Source organism: Macrotis lagotis, chromosome 1, assembly GCF_037893015.1.
Source record: "Macrotis lagotis isolate mMagLag1 chromosome 1, bilby.v1.9.chrom.fasta, whole genome shotgun sequence".
NCBI classification, from domain to species: domain Eukaryota; kingdom Metazoa; phylum Chordata; class Mammalia; order Peramelemorphia; family Peramelidae; genus Macrotis; species Macrotis lagotis.
Genome location: NC_133658.1, coordinates 474189301 through 474206931, shown reverse-complemented (window position 1 = coordinate 474206931; position 17631 = coordinate 474189301). Strand labels below are relative to the sequence as shown.

Here is a 17631-nt window from a genome sequence, read left to right as displayed (position 1 = left end):
CGTCCAGTGGGTCCAACTATGATTGCTCAAACTGTTAAAAACTCAAAAAGTTCTAGGATAATTAGAACAATATAAAAGCTACCATAAGCCAGACACAAATAGTCCATTAGGAGTGGAGATTTTTCTCTTAATTTGTACATCTCATTTCTTTTGAGCTACTGCAACTTTGCTTTGCTGACACAGAACAGAGCCTTCCATTTTTGAGATAGGCATGCCATGCTGGGTAGTCCTGTGCCAGGTTCTTCTATCTCTCACAATCAATTACAAATTCATTTAGAGAGACCTTGAGTGTTCTTATATCATTTCTCCTTCTTGATAAGATAGATTTTTAGGGAAATGGATGTTTTGCATTGAATAGCATAGTCAGCAATTTGGGGTTGTACTTTGTGCAGCAGGGTTTGAATGCTTGGCAATTCAATTATAGAAAACATCTCAGAGTCCAGTACTTTATCTTGCCAGGTGATCTTCAAAATTTTCCTGAGAATTCAAATGGAAGCTGTTCGATTTCCTGGCATGACTTCAGTAAACTATGCAGGTTTCATAGGCACATGAATGACAGCACAAACTAATGCCTTTTCTTTCAACACCTTAGATCTTTTAGTATTTACTGAATACACATGCAGAGTTTAAAAGAATACATCTTTTAAATTTTCACTTTAGGTGCATAATCAGATCACCTTTTCCTGTGACAACTTTACTTATTATAGTGTTAAGCTACAGCCTATAGTCATCCTATATACATACATACATACACACACACACACACACACACATATATATATATATATCTGTATCTATTTCTATATATATGTATATATACATACATATATATATATAGAGAGAGAGAGAGAGAGAGAGAGATTGCTTTTTTTAGTTACCTACAATTTTAATACCTTTATAGTTTTCCATGGTCCATAGTCACAGAATAGTTCTAGGAGAATATTGATATTCAAAGGACAGAATTATGAATTTGAATCAACTCAGGATTAATGAAATTATGTATTACAGAATTTTTTGCATAAATTGGCAGGGTCATTTACTCCCTTCTATCCAGCTCAGGGACCAATTTACTGTCCAACAGTAGGGCCAGTTTAAGACTAATTTTCTGTATTATTTGTCTTAAATTTGTTTCTCTTAGGCTTTAGAATTCAGTCACGTTAACCATTTCTTGAATAATATAATAATAAAGATCTTCATAGTCTTTGTGTATAACTATTTTTAAAAACAATTTTTGAAAACTATTTTCATAATGCAAGTTTTTTAGCTGTTCTTTTATCTTTTTCCAATGTCACTGTCACTTTCTTGATATATGGTAATCAGGACTTTAGGCAGTGGTCCAAGTGTTGTTGTATTATTCATATATTAAATTAAAAAAAGCTTCAGTCAATACATGTATGTAAATAATACCTAAATACTATAAAATTATAGAATTGCATTATTTCTCATTTTTGTCTTAATATTATCTCTGCATTACATAAATTACCTAAAGACAGAAGTCCTGTCTGTTGCAGAAAAAATATTTTAAAATTTATGTCTTATAAGCATAAATATAGTTGTTATTAAGCAGTGCAAAGCACCTTGATCATACCTGTAACTACTTGAAAGTGTTGACTGAGGGGCAACTAGGTGGCGCAGTGGATAGAGCACCAGCCCTGGAGTCAGGAGGACGTGAGTTCAAATTTGACCTTAGACAATAATTACCTAGCTGTGTGACCTTGGGCAAGTGACTTAACTCTGTTACCTTGCAAAAACAAAAAACCCAAAAACCAAAAGTGTTGACTAAATTTGGCCTCCTCAATGACTAGGTTTCATTAAACTTAAGACATAGAAAATCAAATGCAGTTCATGCATTAATTTACTCATATTTGCAATCTGAACAAAACCACTTAGCAAAATAATATATATATATATATATATGTATATAATTAACAAATTGACAAGCAATTAAAATGGATTAATTTGGTTTTTGTTACTAAGGAGCAAAAACAACATTAGCCCTTATATAGCTTGTGAAGCACTTTATGAATATTATTTCATTTTATCTGTATAGCTACTCTGGTAGATAAGTATTATTATTATCCCTGTTTTAAGATGACGAAACTGAGGCAGGCAGAGGTTAAATGATTTTCTTAATATCATACATCTAAAAAGTGACTGATTTCAGATTTTAACCCAGAACTTCTTGACTCCAGATCTATGTCCACTGACCAACCTAGTGAATTCACCTTAAATACAAGAAAACTTGGATTTTATTCCCATCTTTGGAATATAAAAGTTGTGTGATGCTTCTCAATTCATTTAATACTATGTAGGGACTTTAGGCAAAAGTATGGGTTTAAGAGTATAGTTGCTGTTATGGCAATGACTTTCATCAGTAGGGCAAGTTCAGTAGAGGAAATTCCTCATGGGGATTTCATTGTAATAATGAAATCATAGTTCCAATCTTTAACCCTACGATTATTAAGTAGCACACTGTGAGCATGATAACATAGACAGATGATTTAGAGCATCCCTATCTAGATCATAAGATCTTTGAGAGCAAGAATAATGTCTTTAAAATTTTTGTTTTTCTTTAGCATGTTATGTGGTCAGAAAGATTCATCCTCCTGAGTTTAAATCTAGTTTTAGATACATACTAGCTGTGTGACCTTGTACAAGTCACTTAACTCTGCTTCAGTTTCCTTATCTATAAAATGAGTTGGAAAAGGAATTTGCAAACCACTCCCGAATCTCTACCAAGAAAGTAGGATCATTAAAAGTCAGATCTGACTGAAACAGCTGAACATCAGCAACTCTGCATACTATAGAGCCTTATGAATATTAGTCATTCAGTAAATACAAATAATGAATTTTTATTTTGGAGAAGCTTTCTATGTAATAAATCTCTATAATAATATATAACATAAAACCATTGATTTTTTCCAAATAATTATTTCAGATCTCCTAGATGTTCAAAGGCATCTGTCAGGCCCTTCAAATTTATTACTTTCATATGCCAAATTGTTTATCAGTATAATTCTCATCTCGAATAAATAGCAAAAGAATCAGTGTTTAGAAGTATGCAATTTGTAAGTTTAAGTTTGGGGAGAGAAAAGTGAAGGTTAAAGGAGAAAAATTTAGGGATACAGTATGTGACAAATTATTAGGATTTCATCAACGCACAAATTAGGAAGCCAGACTTTCCGGTGAGTGCTAGTGATATAAATACAAGGGTGCAAACTAGACAGTCCCTACTTTCAAATAGTTTGAATTTTAATGAAGGAGAACTAGACTGCAAGAGAACTAGAAAGGGTTGGGAAAAGGAAATATGTGCTGGCATGGCATAGCCAATTTTTACAATTTTTCATTTGTAGTTTCAGAGTTTTTACATTGTTCTTTTAGAGTTACTGACATATATTAATACTTGACTCATTTCTTAATATTTTCTTGAGTTTTTGTTCTTATTAGAAATCATTCTGATACTATACTCCTGCCATGTTAAAACAATTGTTAGATATGAAATCACTTCATTTATTCAACTATTATTTAAATTAAACTGTATTAATGTCACACCATAATTGAATCATATTATATTAATATCTTTATATAAAATACAGTTGAATATGTACAGAAAAATCTAAGAAAAAAGGGGAAATATGGATTGAATGTGCAAATCTCCCTATTGCGATGTCCATGAAAATCATTTTTTCTGGGGCAGTTAGGTGGTGCAGTGGATAGAGTACTGACCTTGGAATTAGGAGGACCTGAGTTCAAATGTGACTTAAGACATGTAATAATTGCCTAGCTGTGTGACCTTGGGCAAGTTACTTAACCCCATTGCCTTAAATAAATTTTAAAAAAAATTAAAAAAGAAAAATCATAAGCTTTTAAGAAAAGTCAGCTAGAAAATGAAGGGGATGAGTTGATTGACATTGTTTCATTAGTGTAGGATAAGAGCAAAGTAGAAAGAACTGATATGTTAATATTCAAGATAACGTGACTCAAAGGGCAAACAGTATATATCTGGAGTTTTTAAATGGGAAATTAATGAAAAACTGAATCTAATATATCCTCCTTTATGGACATGTACATGAACTTTTTGCCTTGGTGGGCAGTCACTGTTTCTTAGAATGGTTACAATCCATGACTTTGGTCCAGAAAGATTAGTCAGTAAAGGAGAAAAATATACTTAATAATGGAGTTTTGCTATTAATGAGACTACCCAAGAAAAAATTTGTGATCTTATGCAAATCAAAATTTTTAGAAATTATTTTGATTAAACAAAAATGATATTTTATTCAAATTGCTTTATTTACCATTAATTTTTATGCTAATTTGAAAAGGATAAATAAAGGCCTGAATAATATGTGAAGTGTTCTGAAATAAGTTGGAAAAATTTGGGAATTTTATTTTTAAAACACTTACTTATGAATATGATATTGAAGTAAGTTGATGAGATCATAAGAAATGATGAAATTTCTGATTAGTGCTCTTCTGCAATATAAATTTTAAACCTGTTTAAATGTGTGAAAATTATCATTGTATTTAAAATATGCCATATTTTAAAAAGTTCTTGACTTAAAGTGGTTTCTTGGCTTTTTTCAAATTTCAATTCATTTTGTAAGTTTAAAAAAAAAACCTCTTTTCCTTCTGTTTTCCCCCTTTCCCTGCCTTGCTTGTGCTATTTCTTTCTCCCATACCAAGAATCTTTAAGAAAATGAAGATAAAATGAGGAAAATGCTATTAATGACTAAGGTGCTTCCAGTCTTACATATAATTTCTAAAAAGTTATCAAGTTCATTAAAATGCAATTCAGTTTGTCAACTGTGTATTTACACTGGCATTTACAAATGTTGCTTTTTTCCTTCCCTAGTCATTTCCTAAATGGTATGTGGTTTTGTTTTGTTTTTAATTCAATTGGACTGATGAATGGCAACAATAAATCAAGGACTGATATATTTTTCTGCTATTGTTAGGGTAGTGGTTCTTATTATTTCATCTTGAGCACACCATTGGACTGGTCCTGTGTCACCCCTTAACTCTGTTTCCCTTGGACCTAAAAAGAAAAAAAAATGAATAGAATTTAGATGTATGGTACTGGCAGCTGGGGGAAATGAGAAGAACCTATGAAAGAAAGTGGAATTTGAGGTAGTCATTACCTTTTTGTCTTTAATAGGGGAGTTAATAAAGACTTGAATTGTGTTTTGTTGTATTAAAGGAAACTTAATGTGTGCTAACATGGAAAGAATACTAGACTTGAAGTTAGGAGAGATCTGAGTTTTATTTATATCCATTAGCAAATGTTTACCTCCTTGAACTTCAGGTTCCTCCTTTGTAATATTTTTAGTAACTAGCAGTTATTGGAAGGATAAAATATAAAGTATTCTATAACATCCAATGCCTATATAATTATTGAATATTATTATTATTATTTAACTTATTATTATTATTATTATTGACTTCGTGGTTTGAATGTAAGTTAACTTACTAGTTTTTTTAACCTTAGATAAATCATTTGGCCTCTCTGAGTGCTAGATTTCTTCGTCCATGAAGTGAGGGGTTGGACTATATGAACTTTTGGTTTTTTAACTGCAGCAGGGGTAAAACAAGATTCAAAAATAAATTGTATTGGGGTATGTATGTTCGTAGCTACCTTTGTTCTTCTGAAAAGCCATCTTTGTAACATTTTTATATTTTCCTAGATTGCTTATCAGTTTGAGAATCAGGATTAAACAGATTTATCTTTTATAAAATTTATCTTTTATAAAGTGCTTTCATTGAATTTCTCCACAAATACCAATATCTATGAAAAGCCAAATGAACAGAAAGGAAGCAAAGTATCAACTTTTTCCAGACTCTATGCTTGAATTCTTACTTCCTACCTGGAACCTGTTGATAGTCATAGGAACTTTAGGGGTTCTCTCTTTTTTCAGCATTCTGCATTTTATAGAATCTTTATGTATGTAAGTGATTTAAAAGAGTGGGTTGTTTTCTTTTTTTTGTCTTGAATCTCCACTATCAAGCACATTTTTGTTGTTCAGTCAGATCCAACTCTTTGACCCCATCTGGGATTTTCTTGGTAAAGACACTGGAGTGGGTTGCCAGTTCCTTCTTCAGCTTATTTTACAGGTGAGGAAACTGAGATAACAGAATTAAGTGAGTTGCCCAGGGTCACATAGCTAGTAAATGTCTGAAGCTGAATTGAAACCCAGGTTCTTCTGACTCCAGGGTTGGTACTTTATCCACTGTGCCACCTAGTTGCCCCAGCTGATTGCTTTCTAACAGTAGTATGGAGTCAGAGTACTGGACCTAGTTTTAGGAAGACCTGTATTCCAATCTGACCTGAGACACTTATTTGCTATGTAACCTTACACAAGTCACATGATCTCTGCCAGTTGCCTTATCTATAAAATTGGGATAATAAATAGCACATACATTCCATGAATGTTGTAAGGATCAAGTGACAATATTTGTACTTAGAACAGTTGCAGGGTTTTAATGAAAGCTTATTCCCTTTCCTTTCCCTAACCAAATAATGCCTTTAAGTCACTACCATGATCTATCAGGAAAATAAAAACAAAACCCTTTTTCTATGTGGTATTTACTGTGAATTTCTTTTTGTTTTGTTTTGATTGGGAAATGCAGTTTTTTCCTACAGAATGTAAGTTTGTTGTGGGTAGAGATTGTTAAATTCTTTGTACTTCTTTCACCACTGTTGGATGTAATGTAGGTACTTGACAAGTGATTTATTAATTGTTAAATTGGGCATTAGCATTCCCAGACATTTCAATTGTATTGTTATGCAAATTAGAGTATAGTTAATTCAAGAGTACTCAAGATTGATGTCTAGTTTTGCTATTTAATGAAAAACAATTGCATTTTCTTTGTTCCTTCTCTTTGCCTACCTGCATTGTCATTGTGAAAGTTGGATCTCTCCAAAATCAGGAGAGGTTCTGGTTGAGTTTGACCTATTAGAAATAAATATGTGTTAACCTTCACAGAGTTTGTCTTAATTCTCTCTGTATTTTAGAAATTAGACCTTTATCAGAACTCGTAGCTGTGAAGATAGATTACTCTAATTCTTAATCTATGATCAGTTCTGTGAATGGAAGAAGATCCAACTACAGTTCTCTCAGTGTTGTCATATTCAAGGATGAATGTTAACAAAGATTTTGGCCTTAAGAGCAAAATACAATTAGATTAGCAAGCACATTTAATGATATTTCTCTTAGTTAAGAATTACTCTAGCATTGAGGAGTTAAGCCAGAGAGCCAGAACTCTCACATACTTGTGAGCTCTAGATTTGAATAGTAGTGTCTATCTGGAGGTGTGATCTGAAATGTGATGGCTGACTTGTCCAATCAAAGAAGGGTATAGCCCCCAGCGTAGGATGGGGAGAGGGCAAGGTGTCAAAGAGTTGGTGGTTGGAGGGGAGACATTCTTTCGATTTCTTTCTTTCTTTCTTTCTTTCTTTCTTTCTTTCTTTCTTTCTTTCTTTCTCTTTCTTTCTTTCTTTCTTTCTTTCTTTCTTTCTTTCTTTCTTTCTTTCTTTCTTTCTTTCTTTCTTTCTTTCTTTCTTTCTTTCCTTTCTTTTGCCATTAAAGAAGTAGTCTCTATGTACCCTCTTCAAATTATAATTGCCTTAATTACCAAGAGGTGCTTTGATTGTATCTTGCCCACTATTCTCTGTTCCTTAATTTGGTCAATAGGGGAATTTCTAATTGCTTGTTATAGAAATATATGTTTAAAACTTACTTTTGATAGCATAGAATATCAGACTATAAGGACAGTAACTTTTCAGTTTTCTTCTTTTTTAATGCACTTGTCAATATGCTTTGGCAAAGCAGTTAATTAATTTGTGATTTCTTTATTTCCTTGTGCCTTAAGTAAAAACCAGACAAGAAGGATATGTTGTGCAATGGAAAGAAAACCAGATTTAAAATTGGAAGAAGCAAAAGCACTGTCTCTACATCTTTGTGACTTTAGAGTACGTTAGGAGAAGTCACCTCTCTTCTATGGGTCTTAGTTTCTTTGTAAAATAAAAGATCTCAACTAAAATGGCCATCCCAAGATTGCTTTAATTCTTTTTTTAATTTTTTAAAATTTAATTATTTATTTTCATCCATTTGCACATGCATATTTTCAAGTTACAAAATTTCCTTCCACCCTCCCTTGCCACTCTCCTCCCCTTAGTGGTGAACAATAAGGTTAACATTTCCAATACATATTTTGATAAACACATTTACAGATTAGTATCAATTATTTTTGGTATGAGAAATTAGAATTAAGAGGAAAGAGATACATGAGATAATTTTTATGAAATGTTTCTTAGATTCTGGAGGGTTGGGTGTGCATATGTGTGTGTGTGTGTGTGTGTGTGTGTGTGTGTGTGTGTGTGTGTTTTGTTTTTCTTCCTCTGGATGGGGATAACATAGTCAATAGTCAGTCTAATATAGTTGTCCTAGCTTTTTGAACTGTTGAGAGGAGCTACTTCCATCAGGTTTATTCCTCTCACAATGTTGTTGTTAATGTGCACATTTTTTTCTTGGCTCTATTCCCTTTGCTCAGCATCAGATCCCGTAAGTCATTCCGTGCTTCTCTAGAGTCCAACTATTTATGGTTTTTTTATAGGACAATAGTATTCTATAGTATTCATGTACCACAAATTGCTTAACCATTCCCCAATTGATAGGCATCCCCTCAATTTCCAATACTTTGCCATTACAAAAAGGGCTGCTATGAATATTTTGGAACATGTAGTACTTTTCCCTTTTTTTATAATTTCTTGGGTCAAAGGGTGTGAACATATTGCTCTTTGGGCATAGTTCCATATTGCTCTCCAGAAAGGTTGGATTCATTCACAATCCCACCAGCAATGCATCAGTGTCCCAATTCTCCCACAACCTCTCCAACATTGATCATTTTCCCTTTTTCTCATCTTGACCAATCTGATAGGTGTGAGATGATGTCTCAGTGTTGTTTCAATTTGTATTTCTCTAATCAATAATGATTTGAAGCATTTTTTCATATGTTTATATAAAACTTTAATTTCTTCATTTGAAAACTATCTTTTCATATCCTTTGACCATTAATCAATTGGGCAATGACTTGTAACCTTATAAATTTGATGTAATTCTTTATATATTTTAGAAAATAGACCTTTATCAGAACTCCTAGTTGTGAAGATAGATTGCTCTAATTCTTAATCTATGATCAATTCTGTGAATGGAAGAAGATCCATCTACAATTCTCTTAGTGTTGTCATATTCAAATTCTGATAATAAAATAAAAGCTTTGCGGGATTGGGGAATGAGAGTTTGGTAATAAATGATTTTATTTTTCCATTTGAATCTTTTTATCCATTATCCAAGACTATCAGCAAATTTGGTTTACTAAAAATCCTTTACTATGATAAGAATTTTATGGTAATATACTGACAAAAAAAGTCTAGTAGTGTCTAGTAGACACATCCTATTGGTACATTAAATAATCTTTCAGGAGTTAGATCTTTGGACTAAATATGAGGCTGTGGAAAATTCAAGTTATAAGAAAGAGGAGGGTTATTTTTTTATTTGTGTGGTTTTTTTGGAGGTGGGACAGTTTGGACAGGATTCTTTTGTGTTTTCTAGAACAAAGAACATTTGGAACAGACCTTCATCTTGATTATTTTAGGCTGATAAGCTTTATAATTTTGGATAATGTCCAGTCTTGGGGGTGTGGGGAGGGAAATTTAGCTTTTCTTTTTGAGGCAATGGGGACTGTGATTTTCCCAGGGTCACACAGCCAGTAAGTGCCTGAGGCCACAAATGAACTGGAGCCCTCTTGACCATCTTGTTCCATACTCTTGATGAATGGATGCAGGGAATTATGGAATTTGTAACTGGAAACAGATTTTGTAATTCTTTATACTGTTAAACTTTGTAAAAACTGCTATCTGTTCCTGTGATGTAAATTGCCTCCCATTGTTCCATCCCCAACTTTCAACCTTTTACCTGGTTTCAGTCACATAAGAGGCAGAGAGATTTCCCCTTTGCCCTCAGTCTCCAGACCCTTCAGTAGCTAGAGAACATATATGAGAGAGAGAAAGAGAGAGAGAGAGAGAGAGAGAGAGAGAGAGAGAGAGAGAGAGAGAGAATATATATATATAGAGAGAGAATATATAGAAACCTTGCCTGATGGTGTGCAGACTCCAAAGTCTCAGCCCAGCCAGCACTCCCTGACTGTCTCTCTTAGTCTCTTATCTCCCAAACAAACCTCACCTAGCCCTTTGTTATTCACTCCTGTCCTCAAAGTGCTTATTTCTTCTCTAAAAGGAGAAGAGGTTTAAATCTGTCTATAATAAAAACTGAGCAGGTTTAACATCCCAGGGCTGTATGTGAATTCTTTCACTATTCAAAAAGCTCTCAATCTTAACTTGGCTACACCAAACCCCAACAAAAGAATCAATTCAACAATATTATGTTCGGTCAACTAATTAAAAGTAATTTTTAACTTTACCTTACTAAAATGAAAGTGTGTCAATCTACAAATTTAATAGTAATTTTCAGTTTTTTTCAGGGTGGGGCAGAGATGATGAGGCAAAAATAACGAGAACAGGTCTCCAAACTTGATTCCTGTAGGCCAATAAGTTTTACACTTTTTGGTAGTACCTAATAATCCAAGAGCAAATTGTAACTAATGAAAATAATGGTTATATTCCTAGCAGCCAGTCCATAAAGATGAACACAATTCTTCTGAGTGCTTCCTGGAACCAAATAATGAACCTCTTTTAGAGTTCACCAGTGACCCTGTTCCTCTACACAGTTTGGAGGTGATATTTTCCCTTTTTACGTCCTATTTTGTTAAATACATTGATGAATCAGCTCTACATTGTTATGTTTGGTCAACTAATCAATATTATTTTTGATTCTGATATTATTAAAATGAAAGCATGCCAATCTACCTTTTCATAGCTTTATTTTTATTTTTGCAGGGGGACGTTGAATCCTTTTTGGTTAGTCTTTTCTAGGAAAAATTAAAAACAGAATAAACATCCAACTTAACTGTTGTAGGCTGATAAATTTTGCAATATTGCATAATACATGGTCACCCAAGAACAATTGTTAACTAATGGAAAAATGGTTATATTCTTAGCAGCCAGTTCATAAAGAGGAACCCAATTCTCCTGAGTGTTTCCTGGAACCAAACAATGAACCATCTGAACAGTTTACCAGTGACCCTGATCCTCTACACAATTTGGAGGTGATATATGTAACCCTTATGACCCACTTTGTCTAATACACCTGATAAATCAATTCTACTGATGTTTTATTTTTAAATCTTACAACACCAAAATGAGAGCATGCCAATCTCCCTTTTGATTGCAGATTCCTGTTCTCAGTAAAGATTTTCCTTGAGGTAGTTGATTTATTGCATGACCTAATTATTGAATATATGAATAATTCTGAATGTGATAATTATGTTTGCTTTAAAAATAATTTGCTAAAAATATATTAAATGAGGAAAAATCAAGGATTGGGCTTGCTATTATTGTTTGGAGAGGATAGTACTGTATCTTATAATAAATTTGAAGTTAATTAATTTTCTAATAAGGAATGCCTGATTACAAAGTAGTCTAATGTTTTTCAGAGATGAGGAGATATCATCTGGCAAAGAGAAATGAATGTTTTTTCTTTGATTCAAATGAAGTGTGTATGTTATTTTATATTTTTCTTTCTTAAAAAAGGATTCTTTAATTATATTTCTACTCTGAGAATAGAGACCATGTTTTTACATTCTTTTTATTAGGTTCTAATACACTTACATTCTTGGTTAAATGATAAAGAACAAAGTGCCTGGGAACTGAACTTAGTGTTGAAATTTGAAGTGGAACTCATAAATAACAATTTGAGTGATCTTTTAATAGCACCTTCTTCTAGGAAAGATTATTCCAGTCCAACACTTGTAAAATTGTGTTCCACAGGCAGAAGAGTTCTCTAGATAATGAAACTAAGGGCCCAGGAGAATATTAATTCTAACAGGCATTTGCTCCCAGAAATATTTTGTATAAAATCATTTGTTTCAAAAATATTCCTTAGATATGTCATTTTTGGCATTAAAAGTCTTAATTTTTCTTTTCTTTTTCACAATAGTTCATGTGACTCAACTTTCCTAGGACTCTTGGAAAAGAATTTTATAAGTTCCATTAAATATTTCAAGGACTTATATTCATTTTTGGAAATGAGGATTAATATATATATATATGTATATATATATATATATATATATATATATATATATATATATATATACTTTTTACCAATATATTGAATGCCAATTTAAACTTTCTGACCTATTACTGGTACTTTTGGTTTTCTGCCTCCGTTTGAAACTTACTCTTTATAACCTGGAGCAAGAACAACCTTTGGATATATAAGATTTTATTTAGTTATTGGGAAGGTAATGTGGTAAAGTAAAAATGTTCTAGATACAAATTCCAAAAATTTAAACCCTGGTTCTGCTACTGACCATCTCTGTGATGTTAGGTAAAGCACTTAACTTCCTGGAGCTTTTTCATTTTCTTCATGCATTCAAGTCTTTTCTAGATTTGAATCTATGCTTCTATGAGTCCAAGGGCTTGGAAATAGCTAGCAGTAGCTATTACTAGCAGCAGAATATCCATCATTTAATTTAAAGTTATGAGCTTGATAACTGAGCAATATTGCTTTACTTTTCCTAAGTGCATGTCATTGATTTGACAAATGATCTGTGTGTGTGTGTGTGTGTGTGTGTTCAGTATTTTGTAATAATAAATTAGGTAGACAGAACATAAACTCCTTGAGGGCAGGAATCATTTTATTTTTGTCTTTGCATTTTCAATGCCTTGTAGCCTGTCTCATAGTAGCTGTTTAATACATTCTCACTGATTGATTGGATGACAATTGTTGTTGACTTACTGTAGGATCTAATACTATTAGGTAATATGGAAATAAATCTTAAAGTCACATATACTAATTTGAATGAAGTTGCAGGTGATTCTCAGCAGGGAAGACCTTTTTCAATCTTTGAATGAGTAAATTATACTTTGTATTTTCAAACAGTTGACAAGCTATGAAGATCCCTGGAACTTAAACATCTCCCTTCTAAATAAAACATGTTCACTTAAAGAGACATAAATAGTTCCAAGACTTCTAAACAATAGTCACAGGTATTAAGCAGAGAAGAAACTGGATGTGTTTTCAATTTCAAAGGAACTTAAGTTATACATTATGTATATATACACTCTTAAGCCATGATAACAATATTGTCTACAGCAGGATCTTTAAAAGTCATAGATATATATTTCTACTTCATTTTCTTTCTTCCTCCCATATGTGATGAAGTGGCAATATTATCAGATTGAGATAATCACTATGTTTCTATTTTTCTTAACAAGCAATCTTGAATAGATTATTTAGAATTTTATATTTATATGGACACATTAAAAACTTTATAGCAGTCTGAAGTTATTTCCTATGAATTTAAAGTTGTAATATATGTATATGTATCTCTGTGTGTCTCTGCATATAGTTTTGTGGAATAGTAAGTCAAATATTATTCTAGAAAAAATGATTGGTGTATGACACTAAAATGATGCTGAGAAGTTGGTAAATATGTAATTCTGAGGTCTTTAGAAAATCCACTTAATAAATATGATCCTGAAAAAAAAAAACTTTCTCTGTAAGTGTGCTTCAAGAGTTTAATTCTTTGTTGGGATCAACAGAGGAAAATGCTGATCTTTGTCATCTTATTTCTTTTAGGTTGATTTGGCCTTTTCTGTAACTGAACTTTCTATTCAACAGAAAGTCAAGGAACCCAGTGCAGAAGAGGAAAGGAGGAAATGGGAAGAAGGGCGTGTAGACTACATGGGAAAAGATGCTTTTGCACGTATTCAGGAAAAATTGGATAGATTTTTACAGTAGTCTTGTCAGCTTTGTATGTGTTCCAGTAGAAAAGTCATTGTCATTATATTCATACTTTTGTGAAATGATAAAAAGTCTCTTCTAGCCCTTAGTAATGGGGAAGGCCTTTTAAGTGATGTGCCTCTATTTATTCTCAGCCAACTTGAGTGCCTAAATACAAGTAGGGGAGAAAGTTCAAATCTACCTTGAAATGCCTAGCTGATCCAAGAAATAACTTCTGCTTTTAACTATTAGATCTGTACCTCACTTAATCTTGCAAGAAAAATGATTTGGAATAAACATAAACTTGTTCACGAAAGTACGTATTATACCTATTCAGGTGCAAAAAAAATATAGATGCTTAGTGTAGTTGAAAATTATACATCAGCTTTGCTATTCTCATTTCTTTGTTAGGAGATGTAATTGATGATCTGGGAACAATTGAAAGTAAATGAACCCATTCTTATTTATTAAATGAACTGATTCCTATCTATTCCTAAACTTCAGTAACTCACATTTTTTTTTCATTTTCAGTTTTAATATCTCATGTACTTTTTTGATACATCTCCCCCAGGATCTCTGAGTTTAAACATACCGCACAGAGAGATGTTCACCTGAGTGATAAAAGAGACTATTTAGTGTTTTGTAGAGGAATTTTCTGAAGGTGTTTCGGAACAACTCATAGTTTATTTCAGTTTTCCATAAACCAGCTCATTGAAGCAATGCCTAAAATATCTTTTGTTTAAAGAAAAGTAAATTTGTAGTCTCTTTTAAATTATCTCTTTTCCCTCCTCCCTTTATCAATATATATATGTATATATATATATATATACATATATATATATATAAGCTTCACTACCTCACTTTTAACTAACTTATTTAATCATGGTGCTCTTCAAACTCTTTCAATAGGAATTCTCAGTTTTATGAGATTGATTGTTCAATTCCATGATAAATTCTCAAAAGAATCTGTATTTCATGAACCTATAAATGGATATTGTTACATTTCTTATGATCACTGTTACTGACCAGGTACTTTTATCATAATAACCAGATAGTTCATCCTATTGAAAAGAGAGGAAAATTAATTTCTGAAATTTTTAATTTCGTATTTATTATGTCTACTGAAAAATGAATGCTAATTAGCAGTATAATTTGTAGGGGCTGCGTAGTTCACCTATATAATATATAGAATATATTCTGTGGTCTTTTAATTGAATGAATATAATTGAAAAAAATTTCAAATCTCCCTGGGGTTGTTTGGTTTTGGGTCAAGAAAATTCAAATGAACATTGAAATGTTCTTTTCTGTTAGGGTATCTGCTTCTCTAGAGAAGTAGGATTTAGAAGCTTCATCTCTGCTTATGATTGAATGATTGCCCAATAGTTCTTGCTAGTACCATATGAATATTTATTAGTGAAAATCAATTTAATATTAATATTAAGAAGAACATGTATTGTGGGCCAAATATAGAAGTCATAATCTAGTATTTTTGGGAGTTCTCCAATACTAATTGTTTGAGAATGGAATGCAAATATTGTGTGTTATGATATTGAACAGTGGATAATAATAGGTCTAAAGTCAAGAAATGAAGTGGAACATAAAATGTGGGGTTAAGTGAACTAGCTTTATTCTCAGCTTCTTTTGTCTTTGGGAATGTGTGTCAATAGAGACAGCTAAATTGTCCTCAGGTACAAATTAAACCATGCAGGTCAATCTTGCTGTGTTCATTTTTAGCATCAAAAATTTTTTTTTATCTCATTTGAACTGTTCCCATTTAAAGGGTTGTATGTAAGCTACCTGTTTATGCTTTGCATGTGTGTTCTGGGAATACAAGGTGATGCTTTATGTTCAAAGGGGAGCAGTTTTATGACATTTCCAAATTCTCCAAATAAAAAAATTAAGCAAAAAATAATTTAAATTGATTTTTCATAACTACTTTAAGAAATAAAATATCTAGAGGCAGCTAAATGGCACAGTGGATAAAGCACCGACTCTGAAGTCAGGAGGACCTGAGTTCAAATCTGGTCTCAAACATATAAAAATTACCCAGCTGTGTGACCATGGACAAGTCACTTAACTCCACTGCCTTGCAAAACCCCAAAACAAACAAACAAACAAACAAATAAATAAATAAATAATTGAAATATCTAAAGGTACTTATTTTTTTAAGCGACACTTACCTGAGAAAACTGATGACCTTCCAATTATGCTTTTCAAATTTTTATGTTTACATATATTTTTGGATAGTTCTTTATAGTTATAAGGAAGTTAGGAAGGACCCTGATATATTACCTTCTCTGGCACTGGAGACAATACATATTACATAGATTTTTTGTGTTATAAAGAGATAAATGTTATAGTTAGGACATGCTTATACACAAAAATTATGCAGCAGTGTTACTAAATCCATATTATTATGAAGTATTTTAAGACAGGATTTTACTCTTCTAAAATAAATTAGCTCATTGTACATATTACCATTTTCCTCTAAAGGACTGAGTGTTATTCCACCTTTTTTTGTGTGAGAATTTCTGTCTTTACTACTCCTTTCATAGTATCTTGAAAGCAATTCAGTATATTGGTGTTTATCTTATCTATTCCTTTTCTATCCTATTCTGGTGGGATGAGGAAGAGGAAAAGTAGGTGAGGAAGTTTCAGAAGAAAGGCCAGTCATTCCAACTTGTTCTCATTCCTTTTTATTGTCAATAATGGTTAATTCTCTAAGCATTTTCTAATTGTTACTTGCCTACTATATTGAAATCCACTCCAATGAACTTTTATTAATTACCTAGTGTGTGACAGACATGTAGTAGTCAAAGACAAATTAAAACAAATCTCCTGTCCTTAAGGTATTTTAATTCTATTAGGAGCTAAGATATATACATATAATTTGAGATAATAGAGTGGAGTGCTACCAAGTTGGGGAAAGTTTTCCTAAGATAAGTTTCTTTACATGTTTTAAAGCAAGGAATTTAAATATGAAGCTACTAAAATCTATATGAGAGGATATTGAGTTTGGCTGATGGTCATGTGAGTGTGACAAAGGGAGAGAGTTATGAAAAGTGTTGTGGAGTTGGAATCACCAAGATTTGACCATTGATTGGGTATGTGTATATCTCTGTGTGTGTGTGTGTGTGTGTGTGTGTGTGTGTGTGTGTGTGTGTGTAAGAGAGACAGATGGAGACAGACTGAGAGAGAAAAATACAGAGAGGCATATTAGATAGAACAGGTCATTTGCAATTATTCTGAAATTGTAAAACTATGATGATTGGCATGATAACATTCTCAAGAAAAGTAGGGAAGTTTGTAGAAGGGAATAAGGGGAAGATGATTATATATTGTTTGACATTCCTACATTCTGGAACTCTGAAAAGAGATTAACATTGGATACAGATCTATGTGTCATCTGTATAGGGGCAATATTGATCATTTTCTTAAAGTATTTTGGTTTATTTCAAAGGAAAAATTCTATATATCTATCTGAAATCCTAAGTACTTTTGGGGGATGTGGATCTGCACTCAAGTAGCAGACATGATGGAGTAGGAATATATTTCTACACAAAATTATACACATATGTATGTACATGCATATGAATCCCTGGCCCTATAGCAAATGTTTGGGTTTTGGGGGTGTGTTGTTTCTTCAGTCTTTAAAAAGGTAAAAAAAAACCCAACTGAATGATCCTGAGATCAAGGATACAGGTCAAGGAGATAGCACCCACCCATGAAC

The 17631-nt window shown here is 32.4% G+C and overlaps 1 protein-coding gene across 5 annotated transcripts in view; it reads left to right on the top strand.

Moving 5' to 3' along the window:
* The window catches only part of GYG2 (glycogenin 2), a 52403-nt gene extending 35173 nt beyond the window's left edge, over positions 1-17230 (top strand). Inside the window, exons 8-10 of one of the 5 annotated variants that reach the window (XM_074213630.1) lie at positions 10682-10789; positions 11116-11220; positions 13758-17229. In XM_074213630.1, the coding sequence (XP_074069731.1) occupies positions 10682-10789; positions 11116-11220; positions 13758-13919 (375 nt within the window). In that variant the 3' untranslated portion in view covers positions 13920-17229. The other 4 variants (XM_074213629.1, XM_074213631.1, XM_074213632.1 and 1 more) reach the window with 4 other exon arrangements.
* The last annotated feature ends 401 nt before the right edge of the window (positions 17231-17631 follow it).